The 21,901-nt window shown below is 39.3% G+C and overlaps 1 protein-coding gene across 8 annotated transcripts in view; it reads right to left on the bottom strand.

The window, feature by feature from the left end:
- The window catches only part of atp8b4 (ATPase phospholipid transporting 8B4), a 185,623-nt gene that overhangs the window by 27,751 nt on the left and 135,971 nt on the right, over positions 1–21,901 (bottom strand). For 7 of the 8 annotated variants that reach the window (XM_067971470.1, XM_067971468.1, XM_067971471.1 and 4 more), the window contains 10 exons: positions 21,165–21,323; positions 20,479–20,567; positions 19,599–19,795; positions 19,087–19,295; positions 17,829–17,872; positions 14,199–14,364; positions 12,365–12,553; positions 12,077–12,192; positions 5,608–5,772; positions 4,994–5,105 (listed from right to left, as the gene is read on the bottom strand). In XM_067971470.1, the coding sequence (XP_067827571.1) occupies positions 4,994–5,105; positions 5,608–5,772; positions 12,077–12,192; positions 12,365–12,553; positions 14,199–14,364; positions 17,829–17,872; positions 19,087–19,295; positions 19,599–19,795; positions 20,479–20,567; positions 21,165–21,323 (1,446 nt within the window). The remainder of the gene's footprint in view (positions 1–4,993; positions 5,106–5,607; positions 5,773–12,076; positions 12,193–12,364; positions 12,554–14,198; positions 14,365–17,828; positions 17,873–19,086; positions 19,296–19,598; positions 19,796–20,478; positions 20,568–21,164; positions 21,324–21,901) is intronic. The other variant, XM_067971474.1, reaches the window with a different exon arrangement.

Below are 21,901 nucleotides of genomic sequence, written 5' to 3'. Positions count from 1 at the left end.
GAGTTGGTGCTGCATTTCTAAATCAACTCCTGGAAAATAAAGTTGTTTTCTTTACCCATTGTAGTTCAACAAATAATCCATCTCTACATCTAACATGGGGGTAGCAGTTATTTACCTTTCCTGTCCATCTGTTTAGGGTAAGAGTTTATATGAAGAACTCACAGAATTTTCCCACTGGGATGAACCTTTAACATTCTTGTTTTCACGCAGTGTTTGATCAAACAGGCCTCACCAATCGCTAACTGAAACTTCCCAGTGAAGGTGAACGAATTTAAATGTCAGTCAATCCACGAGCATTGGAGCTCCTGCCTCAATAATCTAATTTTATAATGATTGGTTCCTTTCTCACTGATCAACAAAAGCAAACAAGCGTCATTATTCGATTCATATTACATCGTTGGACATGTATTAGCTGTAAAAAGGGGAACACGGCCAGTTCTTTGAAAAGTAGTACGACATAACGGCAAAGAAAGCTTAAAGAAAAGATCTGTTTGGTTACATTGGTTTTCGAGGGGTCATGGAAAGGGTAAATGTATTTTATAATGTTTCAAGGTTTTATTCTGAATCTAACTGTACTTAGCTTTTTCTAGAATTAGGTAATCAACAATAGTGTCATTTTCCTGAGGGACAATCAATACATCAATTGTCAGGGGAAAAGGTATTGCTTCTGTATGTAACATGTGATAAATCTAATGTGTCTAGCCTCTAGGTCACAAAAGTCATGTACTACCCTGAAAAGTGCATACAGTGACAATCCAATCTTCCAGTTTGGTTAACACATATTAAGAAAGCTGTCACACTTCAATATGCTGTATTATGGTCGTAAATCCAATTTATTTCACACATAAACCATCTACATAAGGTAATACTGTATTACACTCTCACTACGAGATTGCATGTGTGCTTCAACAATTGTTCGTATTGGAAGATTACATCAAGTTCATGGCCCCATTAAAGCTTCAAGCTCCGAGTCCTCAGGGTGACATCACTCAATGTGACTCAATTGTAGTGGCCACACCACGCATACTGAGTTTCCTCCGATATTACCAACACCACTGCCCAAGGACAGACAATGATGTAAGGCTTGTGCAACTGGGCATTCAGAAGATGCCAGAGCACCCGCCGTGTGCTGGCAGTATAAGCAGATCAGAAAATGTTATATTGATTTACCAATGCATCATTGCTCGACCAGAGTCAGGCTCATTCTGGTGTGGACAAACTGCAGCATCAAAGTGACTAACTAAGTCGCAAAGCACGATGGATTATACTGGGCCCAACTAAACTACTCCCGCTCCAGACCACCAGCTGCAGTTTCAGTGGAAGCAACAAAGTTGGGAGCAGTATGGAATTGGACACTCCATTCTGGGATTTTCACACCTCATTTATGATCGCAGTGGCTTGACAATCCTATTACATCAATTTGTTTGAGCAACTTTTTTTTTTGATAAGCCAAGATCAAGGTCTGAGGCCTATAGTGCAGGGCACTTCAGAGCTTGAAGAAAGTAAACAAGAGGATAAGATAGGTTCATAAATCATGGTGAAGGCTAAACAAAGAATTACTTTTGAAAAATTAGCTTCAATAGAAAGCATAAACTGCAAAAAAAAATCAGTTTTGCTCACCATAGAGATGTTAGAAGAACAAAATAGCTCAGTATCTGTGAAATATAAAATATATTGGAATTCATTTAGTTGAATTATACATTTCCTTGCCAAATATTGATTTATTTGGTCTATTTTTCTAAGGAAGCAGATGAATTTTCTTCACATTTTGCCATTGTTTCCTATGCCTTTAAATCAGTGCAGCAGTTTTCAATATCCCAGCAGACTGATTAGCTGATTAGGTTACTCTGATGTTCTTGTGTATTTGTCCTGCTTTGAGTTACCCATTTTCCTGCTGCTGTCATTAAGTCACAGTGGTCACCAGCCCATATCACTCATACCAGCTGCCAGCTCTACAATCACTTAATTTACAGTGGCATATTCCAGCCACTCAGCCTTCCCCCTCCTTGCCTGAGGCTCACTTTTCAAATGTTTTCATCATGCTTCTTCCCACTCGCCTCATGTAAAGACGCCATCATTGTATCTCTCTGACGATTTCTCTTTCCACACCAGAGCTTCTCAAACATATTCCTTCTTTCCTCAGCTGAGGGACTGTGCCAACCCCATTTCCCAAGACTCCACTCTCATCCATCTCATAATGACAAGGTCCCCCTGTACTCACCGCTTCTCACTAGCCTCTGCATTCACCAGATCATCATGATCCCATCACCAAGAACACCTTCCCATCCGCCTTCCTGATTTCCAGAGAGACTGTTCCCTCCATGTGGATTCTTCCATTACCTTGACTTCTAGCAACCATAGCAAATACAACATTTGTTCATTTACCTCCTCCCACGCCATTATCCAGGGCTCCAAACAATCCTTTCATGTGAGGCACAAACTTATACTTCTCTCATCTGGTATGCCATATTCTCTGGTACAATACAATCTTCTCTACATTGAGGTGAACAAGTGCATATTGAAGGGACCACTTTGCTGAACATCTCCATTCCATGCTGCGATGTGTTCCTGATCTCCTTGTGGCTCATTCATTAAAACCTTGACTTTCTTAGGACTCTAATACTGTTCCAACCAGACACAGGCAAATTTCAAGAATACAACCTCACCTTTGTCCTGGACACTCTAGCCTACTGGCTTGAACACAGACCAGGAACTTCAGACCTTAGTGCTCTCCTCCATTTTCTTGCACATTTCGCTCATTTCCTCTCCCTTTTCCTGCTCATTATTTAATGACTTTTCATTGCCTCACTAGTCTTTTCAAGTATCTGTTTGCTGGCCATTAAACGTCTCTCTGTGGCAGGAGTCAGCATTACCAAATCATCTTCCACTTGTTTAGCTCTCCCCCCCTCCCCCCCCCATCTTTCTCGTTCAGCCTTATTAAATGGCTTATCCTCCAATTTTCTGTTCTGACAAAGGGTCTACTCTGGAAATATTAACCTGCTGTTTCTCTTTTCAGATCTCGACAGACCTGCTGTGCATTTCCAGCAATTTCTGTTTTACTTCTCATTTGCATTAATTTGCTATTCTTGAGTTTAAGTTTTGCATGATAATTTCTTTGACAAATAAGGTACAACAACAATGATGTGCATTTATATAGGCCATTTAAAGTAGGGCGCAAAGATAATGGCTTTGATCTTCCCAATGCTTAACTGAAGGAAATTGCAGCTCACGTAGGACAAGCTAACTGACGTCACAGAGGTAGCGGAGAGGCTGAGAAAAGATGGTGGAGACGTAGAGCTGGGTGTTGTCAGCGTACATGTGGAACCTGATGCCTGGTCTGCGGATGATGTCGTCAAGGGGCAGCACGTATATGAGAAATAGGAAGTGGCCAAGGATAGATCCTTGGGAGACTCCAGGAGGTAATGGTATGGGGATGAGAAAAGAATCCATTGCTGGAGATGCTCTGGCTGTGATTGGATTGGTAAAAGTGGAATTAGGCGAGGGCAGTCCCACTCAGCTGGACTATGGAGGAGAGGCATTGGATAAGGATGGTGAGGTTGGCCATGCCAAAGGCTGCAGAGAGGTGGAAAAGGACAAGTGCACCATGGTCATAGTCACAGAGAATGACTTTGATTAGGGCCATTTCAATGCTGTGGTGGGGCGAAAATTTGATTGGAAAGGTTCAAACATGGAGCTGCAGGAACGATGGGTCCAGATTTGAGAGGCGATAACATGTTCACGGGCTTGAGAAGTAAGGGAGGGTTGAAGATTGGGCAGTAGTTTGCAAGGGCAGAGGGGTTGAGGGCGAGTTCTTTCGAGGAGGGAGTTGATGACGGCTGTTTTGAAAGAGACGGGGACAGTATCTGAGGAGAGGAAACCATTTACAATGTCAGCTAGCACGAGAGCCAGGAAGGGAAGTTTAGTGGGTACTGGGTCATGAGAGCAGGAAGTGGGTCTCATGGACAAGATGAACTCAGAGACAGCATGAGGAGAGATAGGAGAAGAAACTAGAGGATAAGTTAATTATGTTAGGGAGGACCAGGGTTCACAATTTTAAGTTGACTAAGGCCAGATCAAGGTTAGATGTCAGGAGGTGGTTCTTTTCCCAGAGAATAGTTGACCTCTGGAACACACTGCTGGCTCGTGCGGTGGACACCAATTCATTGAATTCCTTCAAGTGAGAGCTGGACCTGTTTCTGCCTGGGGCGGAGATCACCTCTTACAAAAGGTAGGTAATGTAATGTAATGTAATGCATAGAATTATCAGGGCCTGAGTGATCTCCTGGATTAGTTTTGATCGTCAAAGGGCTCAAAGAGGAATTTCCCAGACTTTTCCCCCCCAAAATTGGCCTGGGTTTTTAATCTGGTTTTTCGCCTCTCCCAGATCACATGATGTGGGGTGGGGAGTGTATATTATTGTGATACACAAGGTATCAAGATTGTGGGGGACAGGCTGGATGGACCCAGAGGGTCTTTTCCTCTCCGTTATTGTTCACTTGTTCGTAAGGATATGGGTAAAGTAACGCAAAATCAGTTATTCAGTCTTGTCCTTGATAGCAGAATCTCAAACTATCTTGTAAAACTGAAAACCTGCGTATTGTAAATATAGCTCAAGCGGATTTTGTGTCATTTCAAAGACCACTGAATATTTTAATATTAAAAAATAGCAGCTTTTTTATATGAGCTTTCTGAACTGAAGTAGTGCATTTGCAAATGATGAAAGGATTCTAAGCACCTGTCTTCCAAACGTTAATTGATAATCAGTCAACCAGCAAAAGATATTTTGTTGGGTCCTAAAAATCAAATGCAAGTGGAGAAGCCTTTGCTTAACCAACCACTTCATTTTACCCCATCCATTTCTGATTTACATACTTCTTGTAAACCGTAATTACCTTGGAGAATAAAAACCGATTAAATGCAATAGGCTTCGTTGTGTAGAAAGCAAAAATTAAAATAATCTTTCGTAAAATGAAGAGTTCACCATTTACGATACCTTGCTTGTCTCCAGTAAGGACCCAAATCTTAATATTGGCTAGGGTCAGGTTGGCAATTGTTTCAGAAACTCCTTCCTGTAATTTGTCTTCTATTGCAGTGGCACCTAATAACTAAACAGAGTTACGTACACAATTAATGAAAAAGTTACAAATTAATATTGCATTTCTATGAAACTTTTGCAGAGAGAATACTGATTAGTATTTTACAGACTTCAAGATGATTAGATGTTTTGCAGTTTCAAAGTTTCTTCTATGTTATTTTCCAAAATGAATGAATGGAAAGGTTCACACTTTGTAATTAATTATAAAGTATCTTCAAACTATCTGCATTGTAAAATATTGTTTGCTTTCTTAAGAAATCTAGCATAAAATTGAAGATCAAGTGCTCTTAAAATTTTGAAAATTTTACCCAAAAGTGTCACTTAAATTGTAGTAAACAGAATCATTGTGGAAGACAATTGTCAAAACAATGTGATAAGCACTGTATTGTGATATGAGTGTGGTCACTTATATAAAATGTCTGGCTTAAATTTCGTAAATCACAATCATCATGCATAATTCAGGTGTTGTAGTTAACTGGAATGTGACAAATTAACCTTCTACATGGTCGTACCATCATGTCCTGTTCAATTTCTTCATACACTGCAGCAAGTTGTTCATCTCTGTTATCAAGAGAAGTGCTGGCATGATGGTGCATCTTTTGCCACTTATCAAAGTAAGCTTCATCCAGATCTTTGTAGGCAAGCACTAATGTTCGCAGCCCTTCCCCTGCAAATTCCTGTGCAAAATACCACGTTAAGAATTAATTCAGCATTCTCTTAAAAGCAGAATGAATTCATTATACTTTATGGGGCAGCTGGTAGTTAATTTTAGACTGCTGCATTTACAACTGGGAGAATTGAGTTTGAATTCCAGGGAGGGGAGAGGAATGGGTTGAGAATTGGTGGGATGGGAAAGCACAGCAGAGAGGAGAGAGGAGAAAGGAAAGGAAAACATTTATGTAATGCTCTTTTGCATCTTTCAGGAAAGGCTTCAAGTGCTTCATATACAATGAAGTGCAATGACTATCATTATGCAGGAAAACACAGAAACCATTTTGTCCACAGCAAGATCCCACAAACAGCAAGGGATAAGTGACCAGTTAATCTGCTTTTGGTTGAGAATGTTGGCTTGTACACAGGGAGAACTCTCTACCTTACTTTGAAGCATGCCGACCTTTAACTTCTACCTAGAACCATTTGGAACAGGGACATAGGGCCTTGGTTTAATATCTCAGTCCTAAGATGACATCTCTGAAAATGATTGCACAGGAGAGAGAAGTTCCTATAGAGCTGTAAAAGATTTATCACAGATTAACCAAGGAACAGCCAAACTACTTCCTGCTGCCCATCAAGGATGACTTGTTAACTCAGAGCACACCTTTGGAGTGCATCAACAATAGAAAAGAAAATAGCCCTTTTCACCACATCAGTGAATTAAAATTCTTCCCTTGAGGTTGGTTTAAATGATGTCCTCCAAATTACTGGCAATTGCACTTGGGCCCTTGCTTCATATTGGCATGGATAACTCTCCCCTGTCTGCAGTAGACCATATTTAGGTCTCAGCAATAAATGAATACCGCCGGCAGAAAATTAATATGTATGAACTGGTCCTTTGGCATCAGCAAAGGAAGAGAGTGTTAGAGATTTGAACAGTCTCATACTAACGCAACTGATACACCATTCATGTTTCACAAAGATGGATTCTGAATAATAAGTAAATTCATGTTCTAATTTAATAAGTTACTTGTTAGTGCAATGAATGGATCTTCCATGTTTTATAACATTAGGATTCCCTCATGACAGCACGAAACTGTGAAAAAACATATACCACTGATGTCACCCCTTTTTCTCCTAAGCATCTGCTTTGCCCTACCAGAGGCAATGCAAAAGTGTGAAATCCCATGAGATTTCAAGTCCCTTCTAATAAAATGTCAGAAATATTATGTACTGATGGATGGGTGCCATATTGAAGTAACAAGAGCACAGTTTAAAGGAGCTAGTAAATGTATTTGTGCCTGCGGGTCAAAATATTCATTTCATGAGACCCATCAGAGAGTGAACTGCACAGAAAGACTGCTCCCAGGGTGCCTCTGAACAGCACTACCACAGCATAACACGTGGTCAGAAGAAGTGACACAGACACCAGTAACTGCACAGAAATCAGTCTTTGTATCAGTTAAGGATTACAAGGTAATTCAGTATAATTCAAGCTTCCTTTAATTAGTTTGTAAAATATACTGCTGTATTGGATTCCAATTACATTAGAGATCACAAATTATCTTGAGAATATAATGGAAATGACATTACATCCGTCATAAAATGTGAATTCAATCAATGTAAAGAGAATATTAATCTAATTCTGTTTGGGCCATTTTATACTAGTTCATGTGAATCATCTTTGGAGTACTTTTATTGCCTTTAGGGATAAATATATTTGTTCTAATAATGCAGGAAAGTAAAGATTATTTAGTGTCTAATACTCAAATCATACCTTATCAACCTGCTAGAACATATTGTAATCAATTTTGTTCATGAAAAGCAAAAGCCATTATCAACAATTGCACAGTCATTGCTCAGCGAATGCCACATTACCAAAATATCTTAAAGCAGTTGCATTGCTCAGAGCAAACAGTAATTTCAAACAGATCGTATATTGCATTTGTGTTAATATTAAAAACACGGTAGCAAATCAAGCCTGCTATGAACTTACTATAGTAATTGGGGGATCTTGGTGTGTATATATGTATGTGTGTATGTTGCAGCAGCTATTTATAAATCACCTACAGTGTTTAATATTGTTTTATGATGTTCAAAACAAACTCAACTTTGAAAAAATATGCAATTCCTGATACGAGAACGGCACTAACATTGTTCAGTAAAATGCTAAGACAAGCACCAAGGAGAAGGCATTGACAATTCACACACTGCTGTATGAATTGGAGAATCATATCGAGGTACAAATTGGGAAGTTGCAGATTTTCCATTGCATAACACTTGCCCCAATAAACCTGAATCCAGAAGCAATAGCTAACTTCTGGATCAAAGTAACAGTGTGTGGGAGGTCCATAGGCTGGTGTGATGGGTTGCAAAGTCTCTCAACGTCTTGCTGTGGGAACTTGTTGAATTGATAAGAACATAGGAAATAGGAGCAGGAGTAGGCCATATGGCCCCCTGAGCCCGCTTCGCCATTCAACAAAATCATGGATGATCTTTGGCCTCAACTCCACTTTTCTGCCTGATCCCCATATCCCTTGATTCCCCTAGACTCCAAAAATCTATCAATCTCAGCCTTAAATATACTCAATGACTCAGCATCCACAGTCCTCTGGGGTAGAGAATTCCAAAGATTCGCAACCCTCTGATGTAGAATCTTCAGGTCCAGCTGCAGCATCTCTTGTCTCGCTACCACAAACACTGGGGGTCTGGGATAAGCATAAGCATAAACAATTCTTGTATTCTGTTCCACTTGTGATTCTGTAGAAGATGGATCTCTCGCCAATGTTGTGCAAGGTTGACTCCATCATGGAGTAGATCATCTCATCAGATCCACTGGTCTCTGAAGCTTTGGACTGTACTGAGTCACAGACAAGAAGTAATGTGTTTTCTCTGCAGCCCACTAAAACGGTGCAATATTATCCAATAAGGGTATAGGTCTTGCAGAACATATAAAGTTATCAAAAGTGACAAAAAGTAGAAAATTTGTCAACGATTCTCACTTAGCTACCAGTTTTTCTAGTTAGTAATCTCCATTTCCTCACCTGAGTATAGTTCAGATGCAATTACCAAGAAAGTAGTTTGTAACTGAAGAGAATGTGTTCTGCTTGTAGAGTTGAGGTGGGTAGATAACATCACTGTCAATCTTTCCTGACAGTTATTGACTTGTCTTCTCAGCACTGAATCTAACACACCATTCATATACCTACAGCCTGTCTATATCTGCCTACATTGATTCACTTCCTGCCAATCTGTAGACAGCAACTTTATCAGCAAAGGCATTAACAACCTGGTGCATTTCATTGAAAATTTTGAAGAGTAGGGTGTTTGGTCAGACACATCTCCTTGATGACCCATGTAGGTGTTCCAATAAGATGACAAATGTCCAATCATAATAGCCGAATGGTGGCAATCTTTGAGTATGTGATATGCCCAGTTAAGCAGCTCATCAAACATGCTGATGGGGCCAACTTAATAACCCAAGACAGTGCCCTATCAGAGAGTCCAGAAATATCGAAGGTGACTGATTTCATGTTGGGGCTTGAGAAGATCACTTTGTTCCATACTGTAAGAGACAGAGGCTGATCAATTTGCTGCAAAGCCAGATAGCATGTTCTAACAGTTTCTCATTCACTGTGGTGACCTCTGATATGATTGGAGATAGAGATAGAGGTACTGGTTTGTAGTTATTGGGGTCTGATTTTGATCCTCCTTGCATTGTGTAAAGACTGGCTTATTCCCAGGCCTTGGCTAAGGTTATTAGGTACCCACCCTAATGAAATGATTATTAACTTAAACCTTATTTAGCATTAACTGATGTGCAGACAGGCCTCATAATACAGCCTCCCTCCCCTCACACACCAAATGTTGTGAATAGTTCAACAATTTAAAAAAAAAATTGAATGGCATTCTCTTCCAGGTTACTTGTCGAGAATGCTGCCAGACAATCTAAAATCATATTTTACAAGAATCACTAAAGCTGTTCAGATTTTTTTTTTAAAAAAGATACTCCATGATCATCTGGTAAGAGTTGGATGATCGAAACACCAATCCCTCCACCATCCCCCACAATCACTCCTCCTGCAAAATGTTATTTGGATTATTTCTACTGGTTGATGCCCAGTGAAATTCTTAGTGCAAAATATTTTATTTCGGTGATGACATGAAGATTAGTACTGCCATTTTAATATTTTTATTTTTAAAAAGCTCATCTCCGGAACACAGTATGATAGGCTCTAGGAAACAAATGGGGCATAAAGTTTTAATGAGGGTCATTTCCTCCAAACTCACAGCAGCAATAATAATAACGGACAAAACAGCAATAAAACCTTAGGAATCCTATGCTGCGTTGTGATCAGTAAAACAATTCTAAGGAGCAACACTAAGAATGCTAGTTGACGTGATTTGTTATTGCTCGGAGACCCATTTACCATGGTTCCACTCAACAGTAACATTTGCTCCTTTGTTTCCATAAGGTCCTGCAATTCAGAACAAAGTAAAGATTGTCCATAAAGTCAAACACTCACCCAAACACTCACGGTAGCTGCTTTGCGTGAGAGTTTGACTCTCTGGCTGGCATGCCCTCACTTCCCAATTACCTCCACTCCCCCTGAACTTACCTGTGGGCCTCTGCGCCGTCCGAAATTTGTTAGGCCCCGACATGGTCTAAATTCGTTAGCGGCACAAACCGGGCGCATTTCTGGCAGCGACGGTGTGCCAGAATGGAAAGGGCCGAGGACAAATTTAGTACGATCCTTGGGCCTTTCCATTCTGGCACGTGTCACTGCCAGAATCGTGCCCGGTTTGGGGCTGAAGGGTTCTCAAAATTCCCACATTTTACATATCATCAACAAGGACATATGACTTTTGGACTTTTATGGCAGAGGACCCAACTGCTGGGTTAAATGTAGAACCCTGCAGACAGGAGGTTAGGCCCATGAGGGCCTGGGACTTGACATGCCCGGGCTTGTTGGGTGCAGTGTGGATTGTTGCCTGAAATCAGACAACTAGAGGAGACAGAATACGCATTCTTCCCTTTAAAACAATCAACCCAGAGAAAGACTTCATCTTACATGAAACTAAAGCCCATCAAAACCTTGCATAAATAATCACTACTAAGGCAGGAAGGCAGCAATCAAGTAATTATGCAAGCCATCAAGACTTCACATATACAATGGCTTTCAGTTCAAGACTGGTTACAGGGGCAGGAAGGCAAAGATAAAAATTATGCAAGCCCATTAAAAACAACGAGACAACCACCCCAAAACCAGTTAAGGCGAAAAACTATAATCAGCTGAAGAAGCCCACCTAAATCAGACAAAGAACTAACCTTGATTTGGCGCTCATATAAGAAATTTGAAAAAAACAGTATAACTGGGCCACCAGTTACAAAGGGGGCAGGTTTTAAGCAGTTGAAGCAGAGTTTAAGCAGGGAGAGATAGCTGAGCTAAGCGGAGGAAGGAGATCCGGAGGTTTGCAGGCCCGCAGGCAACATCACGGCGAGGGGCATGGTGTGGCAGTCTCAACCGAAGACAACAAGGCAGCAACCACAGCCCTCCATGAAGATCGACCACCCACAACCGCGCCTTACCGCATCAGCGGACTCCACCCAACTGAAGAACCTTCGCAGATTCCACAGACCAGGACCACGTGGGGACGGCAGGCCCCAAAGGACACAAAGAGCGTACCCCAAAACTGCAACCGGCTTACCTGGCTGGATTTCGAACTGTCAAGGAACCCTGGTTGGTGAGCATGATCCCTGACCTCTCCTAGTTCAATTTAGTTAGGTTTTGGGGGTGGGACAAGGGTAAGGGGATTAGTAGTGTGATTTTCCCTCGTTATGCCGTGTGTTCCCCATTCTTAACTAAGTGTACTTTTGTAGGTCTGTATAATCTCAGTGTAATCCTAATGTTATAAGTTCATTTGTGACTTCAATAAACCCAGTTTTTCTTACACCAAAACCGGTTGTCTGCTGCACTTTGTCACAACCCCCAAATAAGTCCAAGGTCTAGAACCCAGGGAGTGGGAGCGATTCGAACCGCTCAGAAGTCAGAGGTGAAGCTGACACACACCACCACCCCCTACAGGGCGCTAACGAACATAGGCCCTATCGTTCCCAAATCCTGTATATTACAAAGGAGTTTCTACGTAGAATTATTAGTTTAAAAAAAAAGTAGGCTATAAATGAATGCAGAATCCAAGAACATTAAACAACATTGGTTTTATTGCGACAATGTCTTATCAGGTCATGGTTGATCATAATCATGTTTTTCATTAACCTAACCCGATAACTAATAAAGACATATAAAGAACAAAAGAGGCACTTACACTGAGTTGGTCTGTGGTCACATACATCAACTCTTCATTAGATGGATGCAGTCTTTCAAACAAAATGGTATCTGCTCCCTTTGAGTAAAGTCTTATTTGTCCTTCAGGATTTCTAACTAAAACACAAGACAATTTCAAGTCACCAGTAAAAATTTCAATGTTTAAAAAAAAATAAACACAGGCAAACTTAAATTTCATTCAAATCACTTCTGTTGTTCTAAAAGATGAAATTGAAACGGAACAAATGAATGTACAAGAGATTATAATTTGTTTATGTGCTCAACACACCTATCACTGACATCCTCTTTCGCACATTGTTAAAATCCAAAATGGCCAGCAATTGATACACGACAGGTTTGCCCATTTCATGCACGGTGATGGTCTCTGGGGTACGGGACCGAAAAACAAAACCAAAGTTTCTTGCAGCTGTGACTAACGCTCCTTCGTCAGGTGACTGGGCTAGGTAAAGAAGTTCACCTGGAAACAAAATCAAGAGCTGGTTATCTATGCTTCACATTGGACTGTCATTTTAAACAAAAAACAATGGTTTATTTAGACAGTCTACTCCTGAGAATTTTAAGTCATTGTTAACACAAAATTAAATTATCCAATAATTTGAATTAAGGAAGTCAATAATACAAAATGGGAATTTCGTGCTAAAAATATTGAATCATCAGATGGCAACTTTGATGCAAGAGTAGAATGGATGTTGTGGAATGAATAGATTGTTGAGGTCTAAAGATTGTGAATAATTGTTTATAGTGCTACCAGTTTATCCAACTCGATGGGCGGAATGACCTCCTTCCGTGCTGTAACTTTCTATGATTCTATAATCTTCATACTGCTCATTTTTATATAAACCTATCACATTTTAAAAGAATAAACCACATAAAATTCTAGGTGGTAATATCAGATGAATGCTTCACATAATCATAAAACAATCCTTTGTCCACCATTTTAGCAGCGGCATTAACCCATTTAAAATAAAGGGGTTATAGTCTGTAATAAAACAGCAGGCAGACAAATGCCTTATGAATACATTAAGTGCTCACTTGCTATTACTGTCACCTAGAATTCTGGGTGGACTATATTTTTGAACCATGATGTGAGGTTTATGTAAAGGTGATCAGTATGATCATTATAACATCATGAGCAATTATCCTCAAGCTTTAGAATCTTCTCATATCGTAAACTGTAATCACATTGGTGATAATGAAGTGGTTCAAAGATAAACCCAGTGCAAGATAAATGGAGCAAATAGGCTACTTCAATTTTTTTTTTAAAACTTTGATTTCCCCTATCCCTCAGGCCTAGTATCACCACATACCTAATAAAAAGGAGGACAGTCCAGGCTGAGCCCCTCTCTGTGACCATTTGTAATACACCATGTGTAAGCAGGAAGCACAGCAAGTAGCATGAACAGAACTAGATTAGCTTTCCATCCGATGGCCAGGCCGAAAACGTGAGTTAAGCATTTCTGAGGGAGAAGCAGCCCGGGGGTCTCGAGACTTAGACCTTCAGTCAGGAGATGCATGGTCTCGTGTCACTGGGTCACCATGGAGTTAAAACAGTTTTGCAAAATTCAGCATGCTAATAGTCCAGCAGCACAGCTCGCTGGGGCTGGATTGTAATCAGTGCTCAGCTGTCTTAAATTGGCAAAAGCCATTAAAACAGAATCAGTTGCAGTAATGCAACACAGCTCATCCTCATTAAATCTGGGCCCCTGAGCTTAAATCTCATACAGTGCCAGCTAATGAAAACCATGACTGCAGACTTGTGTCAGATATACATTCATTTATTTCTGGCAAAGCAGTAGAAGATATTCAAATAAAAGGTCATCCCACAATTTAGTATTTCATACTGTGAAAAAAAACTGCATAAATTTTGTGCACACGCAGTTAAATAGATTTTTCCATTTTAGCTGTAGAATGGTTATTGTCAAATCTCACCTAGTTTACCTCGGGCCTGAATCTCAAAATTTTTTTTGTTCATGCCAAGAAGTTCAAACTACACATGCTATGGTGATGTTGCACGACCATTAAAGCAAAAACTATCTTTTACAGATGTTGCACACTCTAAGGAAAGCTGGCTTTGTTTTCCTGCTTGCAGTTTTTAATGTTACCTTCGTTCTTTTCCTCTGACATGACCGTATGGCAGAGTGAAAGCAACCTGAAAAACTCGTGCACTGATGGATCACCCAGTTTTATAGCTTCCACCAGACTGGCATCGTAAAACTTGAACTTCTTATCTGCTAAAGTGTTGAATGAAAAATCCACAGGGAGAGTTTTCTATAAATTAAAGAGAAAACAAGTGAGGCTACAAAAATAAGAGAGTAAAATTAACACATCACCACACCTGCTCTACATTTTTGAATGACAGCAAGTCCCTAAAATCTTATTTTAAGCTGGTCAGGGGTTTGTACTTTGAGTTTGTCGTTGGTCTGAGACATTCCTCTTTATATCCAAAGTTGAACTTAGCATTTCTCAACTTGTTTGGGTTTCAGTTAATCACAAACCTAAAGTACATGTTCCAAAAATTGTTATCTACAACATTAATCTTAAATGATAAAAAATGTGACCATCAACAGCAAAGACATCAGAGTGAAGAGTCATTTAATATGGTGCTGGTAACTTTACATTGGATATGTTAAGGTTGTGTGCTTTATATGTTACAGCACAGAAAAAGACCATTTAGCCTATAAAGTCTGCACTGATCTTTTTCTCCAAATGAGCCAGTTTACATAATCCCATCTGAATGGCATCAGCTAACTCATCATAGCCCAAAGATTGAACTTGGAATCTTCCTGAGTTCTCCTAGTGTCCTGACCAACATTTATCCTTCAAACGCCACCACCAAAACAGATTAACTGGTCATTTGTCTCATTGTGGGACTGTGCTGTGCGCAAATTGGCTGCCGTGTTTGCCTTAACAAGTGACTACACTTCAAAAGTAATTTATTGGCTGTGACACACTTTGGGACATTCTGAGGATGTGAATAGCTCTATATAAATGCAATTTTTTTCTTCTTGGTCTGTATGGCTCACTTATCAACCAAACTATTATGACAAATATTCTTCCATGTTATTTACAATAACATGAAAAATTCCAACATTATTACAGGACAGAAATGATTAAAACTTCAATATTGAAAACACACGTTTTAATCACAGTTTTTTTGCTAATAAAGTTCAAATTAAAACCTTATTCATTAAAATCAACTTTTGAGCCCACGGAATTGGGCTCAAACAACTTATGGCAATTATTCCCAAAGGGACATTTGCATCAAAGAAAACAATTTAACCAATAATATGGACAGAATGAATTAAGGTAAATTTTAGATTACATTTTGATTAGGTTACATGCACTATGATCACTCAGGCTATCCCTGAATTAAATATAAACTGGATTTGCTGCTAGTTATTCATTCGGACTACACAAGGTACATGTGAATGTATTAAGGTTCCTTGAGGCTTTTATTTGATGAATTTGTATTACCAGTTTTTGACCTTGAGAATTGTGCATTTAATACACTATAATTACATAAACAAACATTAATAATGCATCACTGTTACATGGACTGTTAAAATTTACATTAATCAAAACTATAGCAATGACTAAATTATCCTATTCACACACTTATCCCAGTTTGTAAATAAAGCATTTTACAATTTATTAATATTTGTATGTTTTAATAATGCTGACTTTCATTTGAAATTTCTATTGTGTTACCAGAACAGGTGACCAAATCTCAGTCAGCAAACATCAGGCCGTTTTGGTGTGTTCTGTGTATCAAAACATTACACGGATCTGTGCACCCTTCTTTTATATTGTACTTGCATTAATCAGAGTTGCCAACACTTAAACTTCACTCACAAGTTCTGCAATTAGTAGAAGTTGTTTAATGCTTCACTTGGGAAATTTAAGTCTATAGGAAGCAGCGTTGATATTTCCTACACAAGTTATGAATGTTAACAAAACTTCCACAAATCACAGAAGCAAAGCGTGACCATTGGTAATGTGATACTGAGTAACTTCTGATCTAAAAACATATCAATTAAATGATATATCGACCACCACATATTACATCAACAATATTAGTCATGTAATATTACTTTATTTTTTAAATAGCTGATACACATTAGTAACATTGGTACACGGTCTACTGGGAGACTGGGTAGTACAGTAGGTGACCTGGGTTCAAATCCAGTCCAGACTGATAAGATGATAAAACCTCCTCCTGTCTGGTGGCTGTAAGGATCCTATGTGAAATTCTTAGCTTGTCTGAGTCCAGTTCCTGGTTTGTACAGACCCACAGCACAAAACTGCTAATTAGTGAGGAACTGGAGCAATCTCACTCATGAGACTTGGAGTGCGAAATGGAAAAACATCATCTTGGTGCAGGCGGAAGTACTCTTCTGAGGCTGAGGTGGAGATACATTATTGGGGCAGAACAGAGCGAGCTTTAATCATGCTATACTTGACTCGGAGTGTTTGATATTGACAATGGGTGCCCAAAATCAAAAGTTTTACACTCTCATGAACTAACATTCCCCAACTGCTGAACACAAAAATTCAATACAAGAGTGCCAAAGAAAGTCTATTTACTACAATCAGCATTTTCTAACAATGGATTGTTAGTGTAAACATTAAAACACAACTGGGTCTAATGTTTGGAGTTATTTTTAGTTAACACATTCTCATTCCTGTCCACACCAATTTAATATAGTTGTTAATCAGTTTATTTTGAGTGGGTTAACAACTGCGTGGGTGGGGTGAGCAGGATGGGAAGGAAGTTGGTGAGATTAACACTGGACAAGGTGGTCGGTGAGGGAGAAAAATGAGGCAGTTGCAGTTTCTGTGAGGTATGGAGCGTAGCTGTGGACTTATTAAAAGGGGATCCGCGCCTATGTTGGAGGCAGGTGAATAGGAAGGCAGAGGAGTAGTAATGAATTAGATAGGGATGAAGGTGAGCAAAGTACCCAAGAGGTGAGAAAGAAAAGGTGGTATGAACGGAAGGGGTGGAGTCAGGACAGGAAGGCCCTAGAAGGAAAAAAAAAGGGAGATGGAAGTAATGGGCTTGGGTCTGAAGCAGCAGCCACAACGCACATGCGAATGAACACAAAGGTTATATAGGCATGTCCTGGTCAGAAACAGGGTCAGGGAGGAGACAATATGAAAACGTCCAAAGTTATAAGTCTACGGTCCTGTTGAGGGAAGACGTTGACTTGTGGACAGGGTGGAATCAGCTTGAAGTATCCACTAACCAGTGTCTGTATAATTATAAATATATGGAATATAAATCTACACGAGTATAAATATTGTATTATTTGTTACAACAAATGTAAATATATAAACTGTGAAGTTAAATCCCCTCGGTTGGTATGGGATGGTGGATCAGGATGAACCCAAACCACGGGAGAATACCTCGGCTTGATGTAGGGATGGCATTTCGGGGTGGAGAGTGCAGGTCAAGGCTGACATCGAAGCTGAAGCAGAGTTTTAGGTTGAGGTCTGGTTGGGATGGATGTGGGTATGAAAGTCAGGGTATGAAGGGGCAACAGGGAGAAGGTTCCAGGTCAGATCACAGTTTAGGCTAAGGCTGGGCAATGGGAAAATGATTTTTCAGCAGATATGATTAATGATATGACGACATTATTGCATTTCACAGTCTACAAACATCTGGAAAATTCTATTCAACATTGCATCCAAATGACTCCACTCAAGTTCAAGCATTTTCTTTATTGTACTCCTACCTCAGATATTTCGGTTTTATGTCCCAGCTCATCATAAGCGTCTCCTAAATAAGAATTTTAAAAATCTTCATTAAAATTTCTGCTCATTGATGTAATCAGCTTAATAAAATTTATGTTTGATGTAAATGAAGTTTTATTCAAAAAGGAAACAGATATTGAATAAACTAAAATTTCAGTTTTGTTTTAGTAACTGTTATGGTTTGGAGTTTGGGAAATTTAAACTGTGGTAAGCAGCATCCCACAAGTATGTCTAGCTGTGGTGATGTTCTCATGAGGGGAAGGGTCAGGATTTATACCAGATGGGAATATTTTTTGCAGTGAAATGTATGGTTGATAGTAAATAATTTGCTATGTGATAGGAAAGTCCCATGAGCAAATTATAATCCACAAGAGGGAAAAATAGTCAATCTATTCATTAATCAGATTGCGTCACAGTCGATTATTTTATTCAATTTAAAAAAAATAAATTGACATTGAATTTTATTCAATTGCTAATAAAAACTATTGAGAGTTTGGAGGGCACTTTACTATTTCAGTCAGATTTAGAGACACTCGCTAAACTCTATGGCTTGTGCTTAATCAAGTCAAGTTATATTTGGGATTAAGACTTCTATTTATTACAGCATCTGACATTGACCTGTAGTGGCAAAATTTTACTTGTGATGCCTGACAGTCAAGAATAGTCTTTGTTCCCACAGCTGACTATTTCTGACATCACAGGTACATCCAAGGATTGGATAAATGTGCAAATACCCACATATCTGAATGACCAGAACAACCCACATGTGACCATGACTATTTATATTGCAAGATGATCCTCACCAGTGAAGCACAGAAGTAGTTATTTGAAACTTTCCCATCAGATATCCTGTACATAATTAACATGGCTCCCCAGAGGCTTCGAGGTAAAGAGTCTAACTCTGAACCATACAGACCAGGAAGGACCAAGGTTCAATCCGCAGTCTGTGCTGAGTTCGCTGATCTGAATTGGCAGCAGCAATCTTCAGCCAGGGTTCCTGCTCTGGGTTGCTCTACAGTGACCCCTACTGGCAGTATGCCTTGCAGAGAAGATGGCGCAACTCAAGGATCTCCATTTGGTCATGAAAAATATTATGGCTGGGTTTTTTTTGGGGGAGGGGTGGAGTTGGAGTGGAATTTCTGAATAAGTAAGGCTCCCCTGGACTTGTCGTTCCCTTTAAATGCAACCAATAACCATGAGGATAAAGTGCAAATTATTTAAGAACTGTATAGTACTTACCGTAGGCTTTTCCATTAATTGAGCATTTGTTGAAAATCATTATGTTTTGAGTAAGTGTTCCTGTTTTGTCAGAAAATATATACTCTATTTGCCCTAGCTCTTCATTGAGCGTTGTGGTTCGTGCCTCAGCAGATGTGTTTTTCTTAGCATAAAACATCTTCCGGTCCCAGTTTATGAAGTAGCTATGTCCAAGTCGAATTACTTCAACACTTAAATGAACACAAAGTCAAAAAGAAATTGATATCAAGAAAAAGAAAATAATACAATATTTGCAACAAGCAACAACTGAAAACAAAAACTGTACATCAAAACAGGAAAATGCAATATTTTTGAATTTAAATATGTTAAACTATTATCAACACCATAAAAACAGCAGTAAGAAATGTTCAAATGTGTATGAATGTTCTCTGGCATCAACATCAAACGACAAATTTTTATATGAAAAGCAATGGCACGAGAGAAAACCTCAGTAAAACTTCCCTATTGAAAATTCTCTGATAACAATAGCTCACCTGACATACAGCGAGATCGGCACAACTGTGTTCAGGATAATTATGTATGACCAAAAACTTAGAAATCCAGAAAAAATAGCATTTTTCATCCACTCGTCCCAGGGCAGGTAAATGTGGAAATGAAAACCAACTTCATTTTCCCAAATGGAATTTCCAATCGCTAATATGGTTCCCATACACACAAGAAAGCCGAAGATCTGAAGAGAGAATTATTGTTACCACAGAAGAGAAGAGCAATGAGAGCAGCCTTTCCTTTTTTGAAGTACCATTGTGTGTGTGGCCCAGCATTTTTTGCAGCAGAGCACTGGACTCTGAATGTAGCCGCATCAGTCCTGCTCCACAGAAGACTATCTACTATCCTATCTACTGTTTAGTCAAGCATCATTAGCAGTGCTGCACACTGGTATGCATCCAAGATTGTCCCATTCCCCTAGCCAAGAAGGCAACGAATAAGGAAAGGTGTGTAAAGTAATAAACCAAAAAGCAAAAATATATCAAATGTTTAGTAGCAGTTATTTTATATTTAAATAAAGCTAATGGCTTATTAACCATAATGAAAACTGATTAACTATCTACATGATATTGCAAATGTTCCAGTGCTCAATTTCGATTGTGTTTCCACAGTCATGATAGATAGAGCTTCTAGTAATGATAGGACTGACAGAATTGGAAGGCAATTGTAGTTTCTGTAAAGTAAGGAAATATCACTCTATTAGTGATCCAATCTCAGTAACAGAGATCCCAATAATGGATATTGTAGATACTCAACAATACTATCTGAGTGATCCATACAACATCAGATTTCTAGTGTGCAACTGCAAAGGTGCTTTATACCTGTGGGTGACCAGGTAAACACCTTTTAAAGGATTTAATGACTTACCCACAGCACCAAAGTATTCATCAGTCGGTCTATACTCGTTCGTTTGAATTTGGTGCGGCCACTGTTCTGCATTAGCTTGGTATCAGGCCCTAGAATATAAAGGCAAGGATGTGCTTTCTATATTATTGAATAAAATTATTAGGTACTAGCTTTGGCTCAGTGATAGCACTCTTGCCTATTAGTCAGAAGGTTGAGAGTTCAAATCCCACTTCAGAGACTTGAACACAAAATCTAGGCTATCATTCCAGTGCAGTACTGAGGGAGTGCTGCACTGTTGGCGGGTCTGCCTTTCAGATGAGATGTTAAACAGAGACCCCATCTGCCCTCTGAGGTGACATAAAAGATCCTAATGCCTCTATTCAAAGAACAGGGGAGTTCTCCCCAGTGTCCTGACCAATATTTACCCCTCAACCAACATCACTAGAACAGCTTAACTGGTCATTATCACATTGCTGTTTGTAGGACCTTGCTGTGCACAAATTGGCTGCCACGTTTGCATTACAACTTTGACTACACTTCAAAAGTACTTTATTGGCTGTGAAGTGCTTTGGGACGTCCTGAGGTCGTGAAAGATGCTATATTAATGCAAGTCTTTCTTTATTCTTTTGTATCAAAGATTTATGCAGCTTTCCAGGCCTACCACAAGTCTTCCTTTATGATTCAGTCTGTGCTGATCTGTGAATTACCTGCAAAGATCACCATTCCAAAGCACCACTCAGTGTTCCGCAGCACACAACCTCGAAGCAGCATCTTTTCATTATCCAGTGAATATTTCTTATCCTTCCAAAATAGCGTCCCTTTGAATTTGTCCAATTTATTATTTGGAGTTTCACAAATGATTTCCCCTGCCACAGCAAAAGAAGGTAAATGCATCAATACAACTCAGGAGATTCACTCAACGACAGTCAAAATTATAACAATTCAAACATATTCTTGGAAATTTTATTTGCTTCATTCATTTCACTGATATTTTTCTAATTCAGTAATAATGGTAACAATTTCACCATCACAAACCCATTCAGTGTTTACACATCACACAATTGCATTTCAACTGTCATTAACATAACTATTCTCTTAGCAACATGATCTTTATTTTCTAGTTTAAGCATAAAAATTTTACAAGAGATTTTCTGAATAAAATACACAAACTCAACAACATAGATCTTTTGATTAAGTTTATATTAAAGATCGATACCATGAGTGTGAAATGGGGCACTCTTGCACTTCTCTCTAACTAATGTTAATATCATGCATTCTTAGGCCCAATATAATGCAGCCAGCTGCGAACTACTCCCCTTACTCTGCCCGAGGAATGCGCCTTAACCTCAGAAGAATGGCCCTTACTGCACCAATAGATTCTTTCACTATCTGTACCAGCCATCTTTATGGCTTTTTAAAGTGGATAATTTCAATTGGAGATGCC

Source organism: Heptranchias perlo, chromosome 34 (assembly GCF_035084215.1).
Source record: "Heptranchias perlo isolate sHepPer1 chromosome 34, sHepPer1.hap1, whole genome shotgun sequence".
NCBI lineage: Eukaryota > Metazoa > Chordata > Chondrichthyes > Hexanchiformes > Hexanchidae > Heptranchias > Heptranchias perlo.
Note: the sequence above shows the minus strand (reverse complement) of the source record. Positions and strands in the feature narration are given on the sequence as shown.